This window comes from Ascaphus truei, unplaced genomic scaffold (genome assembly GCF_040206685.1).
Source record: "Ascaphus truei isolate aAscTru1 unplaced genomic scaffold, aAscTru1.hap1 HAP1_SCAFFOLD_394, whole genome shotgun sequence".
Lineage (NCBI taxonomy): Eukaryota > Metazoa > Chordata > Amphibia > Anura > Ascaphidae > Ascaphus > Ascaphus truei.
The window spans coordinates 300,878-318,633 of NW_027456724.1; the positions used below are offsets into that span (position 1 = coordinate 300,878).

The window sequence follows — 17,756 nt, forward strand, 5'->3', positions numbered from 1 at the left end:
CTCTCCTGACTTGCTCTCTGTTTGGGGGTCTCTATCTCTCTCTGTGTGTGTTTGGGGGTATCTCCTATCTCACTCTGTGTATGGGGGTCTCTCCTGGTATGGGGGGGGGTCTGTAAGAGATGTGTGCATTGATGTACATTAATGGAGACAGTTGTGGGTGAACTTAAAACATGGCTTTATTTAGCCCGTGCCTTTAATCAAAAATATACAAAAGAAACAAACGCCTATTCCTGTGTAAGTGCGAACTAACTAACACAGTCACATCCGTACCCTCAAAGGACGGACGGGCCACTCTTCCATGGGGTCAGGTTCATTACAGGAACGCCACATCTTGTCCTCCATTTTGGGGCTGTCAGGTGTATTTCCCTTCCTGACCTCAGGAGGTGCTATTGCAGCTGTTGTCACTGTATTCGCTAGAACCCCAGCTGGTAGTCCTACAGGTGGGCAGACTTTGCTTGCAGAGTTTGTAGCTCTCACAGGCGTCTCTGTAGACTTTTTCTTTTTCTTCTTTACTTTGGTATGTTCTGAAACATCAGCAGTACTGTGCACACATTCTTTCTCATCAGTGATACTGGATGTGCACTTGCTAAGAAAAACTTCTGTACCTTCCTTGTGACCCCAGCGCACTGCTTGCTGCTGCTGCACTTCCTTGTGACCCCAGTGCACTGCTTGCTGCTGCTGCACTTCCTTAGCACAGTGAAAAAAATATTCCTCTGGCTGCTGCCATTTTTCTGGGGCCACATAGGGATCATCCTCATCTTCCGAATAAGTCTAGCTGGGCTCTTTACACCAGGAACATATTTTCTTCCCCATTCTTGCAAAGTCTGTATTTGACTTCAGCTGGGCGGCCATTTTTAAAAACCCATGTTTTTTCCCCCCTCTCCACACAAGTGGTGGGGTAGACTCTGGTCACAGCATCAGTCCCTTATGTGGGTCACCGTCTATCGCAGTCTCCCCAGTCACACTGTGGCATTGTGGCTTCCTTCAGTGCAGTGCAGTTTTCCTGCCTGGATGTGTAGCCCTTTAATTCTGGTCTCTGCTGCAGGCGATCCTTTGCTTTGTTGCTCAGACTGTTGCAGGAAATGTAAACAGGAAAAACCACAAAAAAATCACAGGCCGTCTCCGGGGCCCCTTTGAAATTCAAGGGCCACCTCTCATCCCTTTAAACAATGCACAGCAAACACAAACATCCAAAGGAAACAAACACCCAACCCTTGTAAGGTCTAACTAACTTCCCCAGTCCCTACCTGCAAGATTGGGAGGAAAAGCCCCTCACCAGTCTAGCAAGCCAATGTCCCAAAAGGTACCTCAAAGCAGGTGGCCCTTCAGGTCAGTCTCTGGTTCGGAGGGGTGTTTGTTGAAGGCCAGTGTTTTGGTCGGTTCCTGGGTTTGCAGCACCCTGGAAGACAGGTCTGTTTTAGCAGGAGTTTTAAACCTGTCTGGGGGCCTGTAGACGGACGTTCACAGAGGTATGCAAGAGAGACTGATTATTGTGAAATTAAAGAAAGCTTTTTATTGCGCCTGTTTCCTCAACATCAGGAAACCATCCAAACAAGGGGTAAACAAAGCTTCTATTCATTTGGGAGTATTTCTAGTGAAACACTATGCAGTTCACAACTCCTCTAGATAAGCATGTCTCCCAGCCCCAAAACATATAGCATAGAAATAAGCAGATATACGAAGTCTCTTCAGAATGAAAGTCTTATATGTTCCTTGGAGGGAAAATCTTCTCTGTTCCTGGTTCAGCTCCCTTCCCTCAGGGTGTGTCAGCATTCAGGTTTAGAAGTTTTTCCTGTGTCTTGAAGGCAGCTATGCTGTGTCTTCTGGCAGAGCTCAAGACAGGTTGTGAGAGTAAAGACAATCTCTCCTCACTCTCCAAAGTTCAGCTCAGGTATGAGCTAAGAAGACACTTCCTGTCTCAACAGACAGGCTTTTGTAAGCAATCTAAATCAGGCAGGTGGTGTTTATTAATTGACTACCAGCAGTTAACCACCACACTGCTAGATTAAAGGAACATTACTTGAATAGGAATTACTCCCCTGTTACATACCTCCCCTGTTTGTGGGAAGCTCGGGCTTGCCACGGCCAAAGCCCATCCTTCCACTCTCATTCTAGATATCTCTGTGACTTGAATGAGAGTGGATGGAGGAAGAGAACCCTCATTCCTGCTGGGATTGGAGCCCTTTCTTCAGTTTATTCGTGTCTCCTCCTGAAGGTGTTTGAGATCAGAACCCCTCAGTCCCTCGAGGAGGACTTTTTCCAAGTATAGTCTTTTTTCAACGTGCGCGGTCATGAGATTTCCCTCGCGTCGGATGCTCGTCTTATTGTAGGCATACTGTATGGCAGCAGTTGCAGAGCGTTTAAAAACAGCCCTTTGAGTTTTCCGCTCTTGAAGCTGTCCCTCTGCCCTTTTCCCACTCAACGGGGTTGCTAGTTTAGCCTCTTTGAGATTAAGTTGCAATTCCACACCCACTTCCAGAGAATGTCCCATCTTATCAGCTTCATCAGCTAAGGATTCTTCTGGTTTTAATTCAGCACATGTACCTTCTTTTGTTGCCTGCTGGGTGGCTGAAGGTTTTGCTAGTGCTTGTTTAGGTGGTTCAAATTTTGCAACCTTGTCTTTCAGATGAGCGGTATTCCCAGCTCTCACTGTACCCTTGTCTTCATGGGTTTTTGAGGCTGTGGGATACTGACGCTTAGTCAGGGTCAGTACTTGTCCTTGTAGGACTGTAATCTCATCCGCGAGAGATCCCTGTTTTTTGAGTGCGTCTTGCAAGTCTCTTCTCAGGGAATTTATCTGCATGCTTTGCTTTCTCTGAGCTTGCTTCCCCATTTTTATTGCATTGTGAAGCACTATGAACTTCTTTGCTTGGGCCACAGTTACTTGTTTCAGTTTCTGGACCTTCTTGTGCTCCCTCTTGTTCCGCGTCACCTGGGTTCTAAGCTTGGCCTCTAGCAATGCTTTGGTGATGCTCAGGGTAGCCTTCAGTTTCTCATGCTGCTTTGCGGGGACATACTGGGTCATCAGACGTTCCTGCAGCACTTGAATTTCTTTAACAGCCTGCAGATTGTCATCCTACAGAGTTCGCTGCTTCTCCTCTGCCTTCTCGAGGTGCGTACGCAGACCTTGCCGTTGGTTCTGCAGTCGGTGCTCTGCTTCAAACTTCTCACCTTCCAAAAGTCTATTTATTTCTTTAAGCTCGTGCAGCTTTTCATTTTTTTCCTTGACGTCGTTTGTCAAATTAAAATTTTCTTCTTTGAGTTTTAAGTTTTTTCTTTGTAATCTTAAATGTTCTCCTTTTTCAGTCTCTGTACTATTCAGGGCCTCTTTGCAGTCCTTCTTCCATTTACGCACATCTGCTTTGAGACTGACAGTCTCCTGGCGTGAGACTTCCTTCTCTAGGTTGATGGTCTGAAGTTCCTTCTGGGAGACTTGGAGATTTGTATTAAGATTGGCAATCATTTCTTTAGAAATGTCCAGCTCCTCAGTGAGACTGTGTAGTTCCTTTCTGGAAACTTCCAGGTCTGTGTGGCAGCTTTTGGTCTCATGATGTGAGGCATCCAGTGCTCTGCGGAGTGTCTGAACCTCTTTCTGAGATACGTCCACCTCTATCCGGACACTGTTGACCTCCTGTTGTGAGGCATTCAGCTCTATGAGAAGACTGTGAACCTCTTGCTGGAAGACTGTCATCTGCTTCAGTGCCTCCTCATACTTCTGCTTTAGCGTAGCCACCATTTTATCAGATTGGCTCTGCTTTCCATCCATGGTGGAAATAGTAGCATTTGCAGTATCTAGCTCAGTCTTGAGATCGTCCAATTCTGTCCTGGCTAAAGAGTAAATTGTGAGCACATATTTTTGTAGCCTCACGTTATTTTTCTGTAGCTCTGTGTAACCATCTTCCTTTTGTTTCAATTGTTCACGGAGCATATCACAGTCATGCCTGGCATTTTTCAGGGCATCTTCAGGGTTGGTCAAGGGATCGTCACTCACTGGTTCTGGCTCCACTTCCCTGGGATGGTTGGTTGAGGGTTTCTCACTGTTGGCACCGGACAGACACTTCTTTGGGGTACACGACTTCTGCCTTGGGCCCTCTGGATATTCGGTTAACCGTGGGACGAATTCTCCATTTTCTCTAGGCTGCAGGGCAACTCGGTCCCCCTTTTCCTCCACAGGATCTGCGGAAGTGTCTGTTCCTTCCACGGTAAGTGAAGAACCGCTTTTCTTTTTCCGCTTTTTTGTTTTGGATGACTCCGTCCCATCAGGAATACTGGGGTCTCCTTCTTTATTTGATACTTTAGCAGCTTCATTATATACGCCAGGCTTTTCTTGCAGTTGCTTTAGCTGACAGAAATATTGGGTGATCTTCTGCTCCCACTCTTTCTCTTGTCGACCATATTCGTCATCATAGAGGGCGGTCTTTTCTGTCCGTGCCGAGTTCAGGCACCCCCACCATTCTTGGGGTGTTTTGTGGATGTGACTCGGTTCGGGTTCCCCGTAAGAGATGTCTTCCTCTTTATTGGACTGGAAGGGCCACTCTTCCGTGGGGTAGGGTTCATTACAGGAACGCTGCATCTTGTCCTCCATTTTTAGGTTATCAGGTGTAATTTTCTTCCTGATCTCAGGAGGCGCTATTGCAGCTGTTGCCACTGTATTTGCTAGAACCCCCAATTGTGGTAGTCCTACAGATGGGCATATTTTGCTTGTAGAGGTCGTAGCTCTCACAGGCATCTCTGTAGACTTTTCTTTCTTGGGTAAGTTTTACAATATCAGCAGTACTGTGCATCCATTTTCTCTTATCAGGTATACAAGATGTGCAGTTGCTAGGTAAAAACGTCTATTTGCTTTACACCATTTACTTGCTAGGTGTAATCTCTCATTAGGTATGCTGAATGTGTGGTTGCTAGGTAAAAACTTCTGTTTGCTTTACACCATTTACTTGCAAGGTGCAATTCCTCCGCTTCAGCAACAGAATTTGGTTTTCTGCTTGAGTTCAGTAATTTTCAGTCTCATCTTTGGGTATTATGGCATTCACACTTCACACTTTGGGTGTCTGTTTTGCTCCCAAGATATATATAGGCAGACTTTTTTTTACTTGCAGAAAAAAAAACATTCTTTGCAGTGGACTATTTCTTTCATTCCTGGCAGGGTGTCTCAACACTCAGCAATTGGCTTTGGAATACCTTTTACACAGTTCAGCAATCCCTTTTTCCCCTCTAGGGCAATTTTACACTCAGCATTTGTTTGCTAAAAATTCCCCTGCTTCAGCACAGTCTTACATCAATTTTTCACACTTTTCTGCATATACTCCATTCACAGCTGGTAGTCCTATGCGGTGTGGCAACCTTTTTTTGCAAAATCAGAACCGCTCGTGGGTCACCATCTGTATTCACTGCGTCAGCGAAAATTTTGAAAACAACAAACACCTATCCCTTTTTAAGGGCTGACTCACTTCTTGAACCCTGACTATGACTGGAAGGCAAAACCCCTATTTCAATGACCATATTACACTTTGTGATAGGCAAATAAGGTTTAGCTGCTTCAGCAGTCTCTCTCCTCTTGGGATTGGGGAAAAGAGTCCATCTGTGGTTTCAGTGCAGTGGTGTGTATCACTTTAACTCTGGTCTCTGCTGCCTGAGAGTTTTTTATTTTTTTTTTAAGTTGCTCAGACTGTTTGTAGGCAAAGAGCATAAAAAAAAATTTCACATAAAAAATCTCCGGTCCTTTTTAACTTCAAAGACACCTCTCATCCCACTTCTGACACCATATGTAGATGGACGTTCACAGAGGTATGCAAGAGAGACTGATTATTGTGAAATTAAAGAATGCTTTTTATTGCGCCTGTTTCCTCAACATCAGGAAACCATCCAAACAAGGGGTAAACAAAGCTTCTATTCATTTGGGAGTATTTCTAGTGAAACACTATGTAGTTCACAACTGCCCTAGATAAGCATGTCTCCCAGCCCCAAAACATATTGCATTAAATAAGCAGACATACAAAGTCTCTTCAGAATGAAAGTCTTATCTGTTCCTTGGAAGGAAAATCTTCCCTGTTCCTGGTTCAGCTCCCTTCCTTCAGGGTGTGTCAGCATTCAAGTTTAGAAGTTTTCCCTGTGTCTTGAAGGCAGCTATGCTGTGTCTTCTGGCAGAGCTCAAGACAGGTTGTGAGAGTAAAGACAATCTCTCCTCTCTCTCCAAAGCTCAGGTATGAGCTAAGGAGACACTTCCTGTCTCAACAGACAGGCTTTTGTAAGCAATCTAAATCAGGCAGGTGGTGTTTATTAATTGACTACCAGCAGTTAACCACCACACTGCTAGATTAAAGGCACATTACTTGAACAGGGATTACTCCCCTGTTACAGGGCCTCTCCTGTGTCTCTGTGTATGGGGGTTGTGATGGTGAAGGGGTACCCAGGCCATTATTAAAGGTATTTGGCCCGGCTGGGTGCCCCTGAGACATATTGGGGAATTGTAAAATGTCAGCTTTGCAACCCAATCATGGCAGAAACACTGTTTTGTGAGTATTAATCTGTATACCTGCATTGACTTTGTTCAGGACAATTTACTTGGCTGCCTTGCCTAAAGACGCGATGCGACCTTGAACTTCTGGACGACGCAAACTGATGACGTCACTGACACACGTGCAGTAACCTGGAACCAGCAAGAGGAATCCTCCTCTCTACAGCAGCGGCGGCCATATCCTCACTACGCAGTGAGAACTCCAAACAGGAGTGGAGAAAGCACTCATCTGGCCCTTACTACTGGAGGAGAGAGACCTAAGCTGTCACGGCATGTTCCAGTGTTGCAGTTCGTCGAGTGGTAACATGTCCCTAACATGTCCTGCTGTTAATTTTCATTTTTGATGTACATGCAATACTCACCTTTAAGCCATAAATACTTTTAACATTTACTACACTATGAGTTTTTTTTGCGCTGTTTTTTTTTTTGTTTCTGCACCAATCCAGCAGTGTGTTGGTTAATTGGATCCAGCAGTTAACCAACTTCACCTGTCTGATTAGAGGTTTGTTAGAAAAAGCCTGTTCCCAGAAACAGGAGGGAGATTTTCCTCAGTACACAAGGGTGCTGACAAGAGGAAAGAGGTCTTGAGCAGAAAGGCTCTGCTGAGATCAAGACACCCAAATACATATATTCTTGGACACAGGGGACCCAGGAACCTACCAGAGACTGACATGAAGGGCCATCTGCTTTAAGGTATCTCTTGAGCCTTTGGGGAATAGGGTGGTAATGGGATTATCCCTCCAGCCCTGGAGAAAGGGACTGGGGAAGTAATTTAGCCCTTAAACAGGAATAGGCGTTTGTTGTTTTCACATGTTTTGCTGTGTTAAAGGGACAGGCGCAATAAAGCCTTATTTTAATTTCACCTTAAAAACGGTCTCCATTGCATACCTCTGCACACATATCTTACATATGGTGTCAGAAGTGGGATGAGAGGTGGCCCTTGAAGTTCAAAGGGGCCCCGGAGACTGCCTGTGAAAAATGTTGTGCTTATTTTCCTGCATATAGTTTCTGCAAAGAGCCTGAGCAACAAAGCAAAGAATCGCATGCAGCAGGGACCAGAATTAAAGGGATACACATCCAGGCAGGAAATCTACACTGCACTGAAGAAAGCCACAATACCACAGATGGACTCTTTTCCCCAATTCCAAGAGGAGAGAGAGAGAGACTGCTGAAGCAGGTAAACCTTACTTGCCTATCACAATAATGTGTAATATGGTTGTTGAAAAAGGGGCTTTGCCTTCCAGCCGTAGTCAGGATTCAAGAAGTGAGTTAGCGCTCCAAAGAAGCTAGGCTTTGTTTATTGTTTTCTTTAAAAAAAAAATTGCGCTGAAGCAGTGAATACAGACAGTGACCCACAAGCGGTACTGATTCTGGAAGTAAAGGCTGCCACACCGCATAGGACTACCAGCTGTGAATGGAGTATATGCAGAAAAGTGTGAATATTGATGCAAGACTGTGCTGAAGCAGGGAAACTTTTACAGACGGTGACCGACGCAAGGTACTGATTCTGATAATTTAAAATGGCCACCCAGCTGAAGTCAAATACAGACTCTGCAAAAATGGGGAAGATAATGTGTTCCTGGTGTAATGAACCCCACCACACGGAGCAGTGTCCCTTCAGGCCTTATTCAGACGATGAGAGTGAATGCATGCACAGCACTGCTAATATTGTAAAACTTACCCAAGGGGGAAAAAAAGTCTACAGAGATGCCTGTGAGAGCTACGACCTCTACAAGCAAAATAGGCCCACCTGTAGGACTACCACAATTTGGGGTTCTAACAAATACAGTGATAACAGTTGCAATAGCACCTCCAGAGGTAAGGAAGAAAAATACACCTGATAGCCCCAAAATGGAGGACAAGATGCGGCGTTCCTGTAATGAACCCTACCCCATGGAAGAGTGGCCCTTCCAGTCCGATAAGGAGGAAGACATCTCTTACGGGGACCCGAACCGAATCACACCCACAGAACACCCCAAGAATGATGGGGGTGCCTGAACTCGGTATGAACCAAAAAGACCGCTCTGTATGATGACGAATGTGATCGTCAGGAGCGGGAACAGCAGATCGCTGAATATTTACGCCACCTAACGCACCTGCAAGGAAAACATGGCGGATACAGTGAAGCTGCTGAAATTTCAAATAAAGACGGAGACCCCAGTATACCTGATGGGACGGAGTCGTCAAAAACAAAAAGGCGGAAAAAGAAAACGAAAAAAGGGTCTTCACTTACCGTGGAAGGAACAGACACATCTGCAGATCCTGCGGAGGAAAAGGGGGTCCGAGTTGCCCTGCAGCCTACAGAAAATTGAGAATTCGTCCCGCGGATGACCGAATATCCAGAGGGCCCAAGGCAGAAGTCGTGTACCCCAAAGAAGTGTCTGTCCGGTGCTAATAGTGAGAAACCCTCAACCAACCATCCCAGGGAAGTGGAGCCAGAACCAATGAGTGACGATCCCTTGACCAGCCCTGAAGACGCCCTGAAAATTGCCAGGCATGACTGTGATCTACTCCAGGTACAATTGAAACTGGAGAGGGAAGATAATGCTGAGTTACAGAAGACTGTTCTCGCAATGTACTCTGAATGCGGGACCGACATGGAGGATCTAAGGACAGATCTAGATACAGCAAACGCTACTATTACCGCCATGGATGGAAAACAGAGCAAATCTGATAGACTGATTGCTAATCTGAAGCAGAAATATGAGGAGGCACTGAAAGAGATTACAGTCTTTCAGCAAGAGGTTCGCAAGTGCCATAGAGAGGTGGAAGTCTCTCAGAATGAGGTGCACACTCTCCGCATAGAACTGAATGCCTCACACCAGGAGGTCAACAGTGTCCAGACAGAGGTGGACATATCCCAGAAAGAGGTTCATACTCTCCGCATAGCACTCGATGCCTCACACCAAGAGATCAGCAGTTGTCGCACAGAACTGGAAGTCTCTAAAAAGGAACTTCACAGTCTCACTAAGGAACTAGACATCTCTCAAAAAACTATCCTCAGTCTTAATATGGATCTCAAAGTCTCTCAGAAGGAGCTTCAGACCCTCAACCTAGAGATGGAAGTCTCACGCCAGGAGACCAGGAGTCTCAAAGCAGAAGTGCGTAAATGGAAGGACGGATACATGGAGGCCCTGAATATTACAGACTGCAAAAAGAGACAATTTAAGACTGAAAGAAGAAAATTCGGAGTTGACAAACCACGTCAATGAAAAGAATGAAAAGCTGCAGGAGCTTGCAAAAATAAAGAAACTTTTGGAGGATGAGAAGTTTGAAGCAGAGCACCGACTGCAGAACCAACTGCAATGTCTGCGTACGCACCTCGAGAAGGCCGAGGAGAGGCAGCGAACCCTGCAGGAAGACAATCTGCAGCTGCTAAGGAAATACAACTGCAAGGTCTGCGTACGCACCTCGAGAAGGCCGAGGAGAGGCAGCGAACCCTGCAGGAAGACAATCTGCAGCTGCTAAGGAAATACAACTGCAAGGTCTGCGTACGCACCTCGAGAAGGCCGAGGAGAGGCAGCGAACCCTGCAGGAAGACAATCTGCAGCTGCTAAGGAAATACAACTGCAAGGTCTGCGTACGCACCTCGAGAAGGCCGAGGAGAGGCAGCGAACCCTGCAGGAAGACAATCTGCAGCTGCTAAGGAAATACAACTGCAAGGTCTGCGTACGCACCTCGAGAAGGCCGAGGAGAGGCAGCGAACCCTGCAGGAAGAAAATCTGCAGGCTGCTAAGGAAATACAACTGCAAGGTCTGCGTACGCACCTCGAGAAGGCCGAGGAGAGGCAGCGAACCCTGCAGGAAGACAATCTGCAGCTGCTAAGGAAATACAACTGCAAGGTCTGCGTACGCACCTCGAGAAAGGAAATCTGCAGGCTGCTAAGGAAATACAAGTGCTCAGGAACGTCTGATTACCCAGTGTGTCCTCGCAAAGCAGCATGAGAAACTGAAGGCTACTCTGAGCATCACCAAAGCATCGCTAGAGGCTAAGCTTAGAGGCCAGGTGACTCGGTACAAGAGGGCGCGCAAAAAGGTCCAGAAACTGAGACGAGTATCTACGGCCCAAGCGAAGAAGCTCACAGTGCTCCACAAAATAAAGAATGATAGGTGGAAGCAAGCTCGGAGAAAGCACAGGGAAGAAATAAAGACCCTGAAAGGAGAAATGGCAGAAAACACTCAAGAAACAGAGTGAGACTCTGCAGACCAGTAACTTACAGATGCCTCCAATACGGGAAAGGGTATTGGCTCTGTCCAAGCATCAGTATCCCACAGTAACTAAGGCCCGTGAGGACAAGGGTACAGTGAGAGCTGGGGACACCACTCACCTTCAAAAAAAGATTACGAAGTTTGAGCCACCTAAGAAAGCACTAGCCAAACCTGCAACCGCCCAACAGGCAACAAGCAGAGGTAGGAGTGCAGAATCTAAGCCAGAAGAATCCTTAGCTGAGGAAGCTGAAAAGATAGGACGTTCTCTGGAAAGGGAGGTGGAGGTGCAACTCAGTCCCAAAGAAGCTGAACTGGCGACTCCGTTGAGTGGAGGAAGTGCAGAAAGACCGCTTCAAAGGCGGAAAACTCAAAGGGCTAGTCCTAACTGCTCTACAACTGTCGCCATACAGTTTATCTACAAAAAGAGGAGTGCCTGATGCAAGGGAAATCTCATGACCTTGCATTCAGAAAGAAGACAATACTTGGGAAAAGTCCTCCTCGAGCGACTGAGGAGTGCTGATCTCAAGCACCTTTGGGAGGAGACACAAATAAACTGGAGAAAGGGCTCCGATCCCAGCGGGATTGAGGGTTCTCTTCCTCCATCCACTCTCATTCAAGTCACAGAAAGATCTCGAATGAGAGTGGAAGGATGGGCTTTGGCCGTGGTAAACCCGAGCTTCCCACAAACAGGGGAGGTATGTAACAGGGAACTTATCCCTGTTCAGAATATGCCACTAATCCAGCAGTGTGTTGGTTAATTGGATCCAGCAGGTAACCAACGTCACCTGGCTGATTAGAGGTTTGTTAGAAAAAGCCTGTTCCCAGAAACAGGAAGGAGATTTTCCTCAGTACACAAGGGTGCTGACAAAAGGAAAGAGGTATTGCGCAGAAAGTGACTGCTGAGATCAAGACACCCAAATACATATATTCCTGGACACAGGGGACCCAGGAACCTACCAGAGACTGACATGAAGGGCCATCTGCTTTAAGGTATCTCTTGAGACTTTGGGGAATATGGTGGTAATGGGATTATCCCTCCAGCCCTGGAGAAAGGGACTGGGGAAGTAAGTTAGCCCTTAAACAGGTCTAGGCGTTTGTTGTTTTCATATGTTTTGCTGTGTTAAAAGGGACAGGCGCAATAAAAGCCTTATTTTAATTTCACCTTAAAAACGGTCTCCATTGCATACCTCTGCACACATCTCCTACACCCGGTATATGCCGGAGAACCCCAAAACCAGGGGGTTCAGAGTAAAGTCATGTTTAAGATTATGTGTGTAACTGTGGCAGTGTTTTCGTGCAAGCGCGTGAAAGGAAAAATGGTTTTAAAACCCAGCAGCTCGCAGCAAAGCAGGAGGCTCTTTGCTAACTTTGGCTAGGAAGCTCCTAGCGCCGTGAGATTTGCTGTTCGGGTAAAATCAGGAAATATCATATCGCACAATTTTTATAGAATTATATAAAAATTGATGAATTATGTTAGGCATATTGGGATTTTCCTTTGAATCGGCAGAGACAGAGGAAATGCTTAATTTGTAAGTACTGTCGTTTAGAAACGTATGGCAGGAACCTCCTGCAAGGTAACGGCGCATATTCAGCCCTGGACTTCTAAAGCATCCCGCTGGCTCGATGCCAGGATGTCTGGGAAAAGTCCGTAGTGAAAGGCTCCCACTCCCCAGAGTATTAAGTGGGAGGGGTAATTCAATTATCCCCCATATTAGTAATGTCCGGGCAAATGGGCCAGATATCCAGCCAGCTCAGACAAAATGTCGCCAGATAAGGGGGCGGGTCTGGTATGCTAAGTGGTAAAGGTGCGAGGTTCGCGCATGCCCTTAGCAAACTAAGAAGCCCTCTGCCAGGTTTTGCAAAGTATTGGCAACTCCTTGATAGGTGGGGAATATTATTCCCACGGAGTGGATTGGCTGCACGGGTTAAGTATAGGACTGTTTAGTGCATAAGAAACCCTGCAGCCCATCGGGAACCAGTTCCACCTAAGATTCATCATGTAACAACATTCAACTAGGATTCATTTTAAGACTTTATACCATCGAAACCAAAGTCAAGAGTTCGTAAGAACTAAGTGTTTCAGAACCAATACCACAGCGGCAGAACGAAGGAAGCAGCTCCAGCGGAGTAACAGCGGTTGCGAGCAGCGCCACTGTTCAAAGACGGTTTCCAGCTCTATTTGCGCACAACTCCCGCTCCTGGGACATTGTGCCCAGAGACTCTATTTCCAAAGATTTTGTTTTCGGAACCAGATTTTTCGTTTGCCCCGTCCCAGTAAGTGTAATTTTGAGTGTAATTGTAAACCAATGTGTGTGTTAATTCTGTAAATAAATCACTATTTATTTTATCTCTTGCTTTGCTAAATTAAATGATCCGGGTAATTTGGTGTTAAAAGTGCTGGTCTCCCGTGTCTCTGTGTATGGGGGTCTCTCCTGTCACTCTGTTTATGGGGGTCTCTCCTGTATCTCTGTGTATGGCCGTCTCTCTTGTGTCTCTATTTATGGGGGTCTCTCCTGTCTCTGTGTATGGGGGGGGGGGTCTCTCCTGTGTATCTGTGTATGGGGGTCTCGTCTGTGTGTCTGTGTTTGGGGAGTTTCTCCTGATTATGTATGGGGGTCTCGCCTGTGTCTCTGTGTTTGGGGAGTTTCTCCTGATTATGTATGGGGGTCTCGCCTGTGTCTCTGTGTATGGGAGTCTCGCCTGTGTCTCTGTGTATGGGGGTCTCACCTTTCTCTGCTATCACATTGAGTATGAAGATGAAGCTTGTGCTTCCCATCAGGTTCTCCGCTCGGCACTGATATCTTCCAGCTACCGACTCCGTCACTGGAGACACCACCACACGTGACCCATAATCAATGGACTCCACAGTGAAATCCCCCCCCGAGGGGAGGGGGGAGGGCTCCGGGGTGAGCCGGGACCAGGTGAAGTTTGCCGGGAGGATTTGGGGTGTTGGAATGGAAGCCGGTAGTTGGAGGGGGAGAACAGCTCTGCCGTTGGTCAGAGTAACAGTCAGAATGACGCTCTTTCCCAGTGTCCCTGTGACCTGGCTAGAATTCTTGAACCCTGCAGATTGGGGGGTATCTGAGGAGGTAAGAGGAAGACTGAGGTTCAGTGACCTTATGTGACCCCACAATTCATTACATCGGGTACCACAGTTAAAGACCAAGGGGGCTATGCACTAAGCAGTGAGCTTTTATGCCCAATTGGGAATTTTTTCTGCTCGGCCGTTAAAAAGTTCAGCGCAATGTGGTGCGTGCGGCAGAACATATGCCCGATCACGCGAGCTGTTCCCCGCTGCTATCGTGCTTAAACTTGTAAAGCGCGATATCTGAGAGAAAAAAAAGCCGTCTGTAAGCACTGTGAGACGCTGCGTCTCCATGCACGGCTCTTACAGGTGATCGTACAGTATAAATACACATTATAATACTAGTGTACATGCGCAGGGCGTCTCCTGAGCTGAAACGCATTGGTTTCAGCCTCGGGGACCCCCTACTTCCTGGGATACAGGCCAAGATATGGGGTGCCGGAATCTCCATTGTTTACATGTCGCACGTCACATGACGTGGATGCAATAAAAATGGCGGCGACACTGGCACTCGATGCCCTATACCGGGGCCTGTAACTCGGGAAGCAGGGGGTCCCTGAGCCAGAAATCAACGCGGTTCAGCTCAGGAGACAAAAAAATACATTCATGCTGCTTCATTATCCATGCGGCTATCCGCTAAGGCAATGAAGGGGTTAAGGCACAATAGCATGTTTATTGGGGACAATTGCCCCCAATAAACATTGTAGTATACAACACACCCAACAACCCCTATACCCCCAACAACCCCTATACCCCCAACAGCCCCTATACCCCCAACAGCCCCTATACCCCCTAACATACATCAAATAGCTTCATTTGTTTTTATGCACAGGAATGATACTATAATCCGGCGGTGGTCCCCACGAGGGGCCTGCGGTACCAATCCTGCGCCCCCCAAAAATACATAAATACTTTTGAATAAATACACCCCCCTAAACCCCCCCCTAACACATACAGTACAATAATGGTCAAAATTACTATGATCCAGATATGGATAATAGTGCATTTACCCAATTAAAATACAACATTAAGCAGCATAAATAAAGTAAATGAATCTTGCACAGGGAGAGAAGAGAAGGGAGGAGGGAGAGAAGAGATAAGGGAGAAGGGAGTGACAGAAGGGAGTGACAGAGAAGAGAGAAACAGACAAGGGAGAGACGGAGAAAGGACAGAAGGGAGTAACGGAGAAGGGAGTGACAGAGAAGGGAGAAGGGAGTGACAGAGAAGGGAGAAAAGTGAAGGGAGTGAGAGAAGAGTGAGGGAGAAGGGAGTGAGAGGAGAGAACCAGAGAAGGGAGTGAGAGAGAAAAGAGAAGGGAGTGACAGAGAAGGGAGTGAGAGGGAAGAGAGAGACAGAGAAGGAAGTGACAGAGAAGGGAGTGACGGAGAAGGGAGAGACAGAGAAGGGAGTGACAGAGAAGGGAGAGACAGAGAAGGGAGAGACAGAGAAGGGAGTGACAGAGAAGGGAGTGAGAGAGAAGAGAGAGACAGAGAAGAGAGAGACAGAGAAGAGAGAGACAGAGAAGGGAGTGAGAGAGACAGAGGAGGAAGTGACAGAGAAGAGAGACGGGAGTGACAGAGAAGGGAGTGAGAGACAAGGGAGTGAGAGAGACAGAGAAGAGAGAGACAGAGAAGAGAGAGACAGAGAAGAGAGAGACAGAGAAGGGAGAGACAGAGAAGGGAGACACAGAGAAGGGAGGGACAGAGAAGGGAGAGACAGAGAAGGGAGAGACAGCGAAGAGAGAGACAGAGAAGGGAGAGACAGAGAAGGGAGAGACAGAGAAGGGAGGGACAGAGAAGGGAGAGACAGAGAAGGGAGGGGCAGAGAAGGGAGAGACAGAGAAGGGAGGGACAGAGAAGGGAGGGACAGAGAAGGGAGAGGCAGAGAAGGGAGAGACAGAGAAGGGAGTGACAGAGAAGGGAGAGACAGAGAAGGGAGGGACAGAGAAGGGAGAGACAGAGAAGGGAGAGACAGAGAAGGGAGACACAGAGAAGGGAGAGACAGAGAAGGGAGAGACAGAGAAGGGAGAGACAGAGAAGGGAGAGACAGAGAAGAGAGAGACAGAGAAGGGAGAGACAGAGAAGGGAGGGACAGAGAAGGGAGAGACAGAGAAGGGAGAGACAGAGAAGGGAGAGACAGAGAAGGGAGAGACAGAGAAGGGAGAGACAGAGAAGGGAGAGACAGAGAAGGGAGAGACAGAGAAGGGAGACACAGAGAAGGGAGAGACAGAGAAGGGAGAGGCAGAGGAGGGAGAGACAGAGAAGGGAGAGACAGAGAAGGGAGACACAGAGAAGGGAGAGACAGAGGAGGAAGTGACAGAGAAGGGAGAGACAGAGAAGGGAGACACAGAGAAGGGAGACACAGAGAAGGGAGACACAGAGAAGGGAGACACAGAGGAGGGAGAGACAGAGAAGGGAGAGGGGAGTGACAGAGAAGGGAGTAAAAGTGAAGGGAGTGAGAGAAGAGTGAGGGAGAAGGGAGTGAGAGAGAAAAGAGAAGGGAGAGACAGAGAAGGGAGAGACAGAGAAGAGAGAGACAGAGAAGAGAGAGACAGAGAAGAGAGAGGCAGAGGAGGGGGTGGCAGAGGAGGGAGAGGCAGAATTTGGGATACATTGCAGGGGGGTAAGTTGTGAGGCCGGGTGTCGGGCTGGTGAGGATCACATGGATAGTCCCACTGCCTCAGTGTGCTTTTGAGTTTCTGCTATTCCTGCTTCCCACACCTGTGCTGAACCAGCCTTGTGAACAGACCTCCTGAGTTGCTATTTAACCAGCTAGTTCCTGCTTCCTGTGCTCGTGCCTTTGTATCCAGCGGACCAATATGATCCGCTTGTTGCTTGTTTGAATGCGCTTGGTTCCTGGTTTTCCTGACTACGTTCTGCCCTCTCCAGCTATCAGAATCCTTTCTCCGCCTGGAGCTCATCAACATCGCACAGGGAGGGGACCTGTTAGCAGAATATTACAGGAATCCAGAAGTAGATTGGCAGAGTATAATAATAATAATAAAAGCGTGTTCTTGTATAGCGCTGCTAGTTTTACGTAGCGCGTTACAGAGACATTTTGCAGGCACAGGTCCCTGCCCCGTGGAGCTTACAATCTATGATTTTGGTGCCTGAGGCACAGGGAGATAAAGGGGACTATGCAGAGAGCAGCGCTGTAAATAATTGGCGAGGGTAATAAATTGTACATTTAATGGCGTGTTTTTTTCTCTGAATGCAGAAAGGTCCGAAATCTTCTATTAATATCATGTATGAGTGTGGCGAGTTTGAAAGGGAGAGATGCGCGCTGTTTAAACGTTTTTAAAAAAAAACGCGTTTTTTTATTTTTATTTTCCCTCTGGCCGCCGAGCTCCAGCTTCTTGCCAACTTTTGTTGGCGGAGCTAATTGTTGAATATCGCGCCATTTTATTGGCGCGAACAGCCGCTAGATGGCGATCATGCCTTTCTGAATAGGGACCTTTTAAAAACTGGCGAGATTTAGGTTCTCGCCAGCCGCGCGGCGAGATTTACAAAGAAAAAAAAAATGGCGCTTTTTTCTCTACTCGCCATTTCCTGCCTTTCTATATGCATATTGCGCCAAAAAATGCCGATATATCCGTTACCGCTGCTCTCTGCATAGGCCCGAAAGTGACTTGCCCAAGGTCACAAGGAGCCGACACCGGGAATTGAACCAGGTTCTCCTGCTTCACACTCAGTGCCAGTCAGTGTCTTTACTCACTGAGCCGCTGCTTCTCCCAGGCTCCCCTGCTTTACACTCAGTGCCAGTCAGTGTCTTTACTCACTGAGCCGCTCCTTCTCCCAGGTTCCCCTGCTTCACACTCAGTGCCAGTCAGTGTCTTTACTCACTGAGCCGCTCCTTCTCCCAGGCTCCCCTGCTTCACACTCAGTGCCAGTCAGTGTCTTTACTCACTGAGCCGCTCCTTCTCCCAGGTTCCCCTGCTTCACACTCA

The 17,756-nt window shown here is 47.3% G+C and overlaps 1 protein-coding gene across 1 annotated transcript in view; it reads right to left on the minus strand.

Moving 5' to 3' along the window:
• Nucleotides 1-17,756, minus strand: part of LOC142483923 (cell adhesion molecule CEACAM1-like) — a 100,782-nt gene that overhangs the window by 51,753 nt on the left and 31,273 nt on the right. Inside the window, exon 5 of the mRNA XM_075583846.1 lies at nt 13,453-13,806. Within this exon, the coding sequence (XP_075439961.1) occupies nt 13,453-13,806 (354 nt within the window). The remainder of the gene's footprint in view (nt 1-13,452; nt 13,807-17,756) is intronic.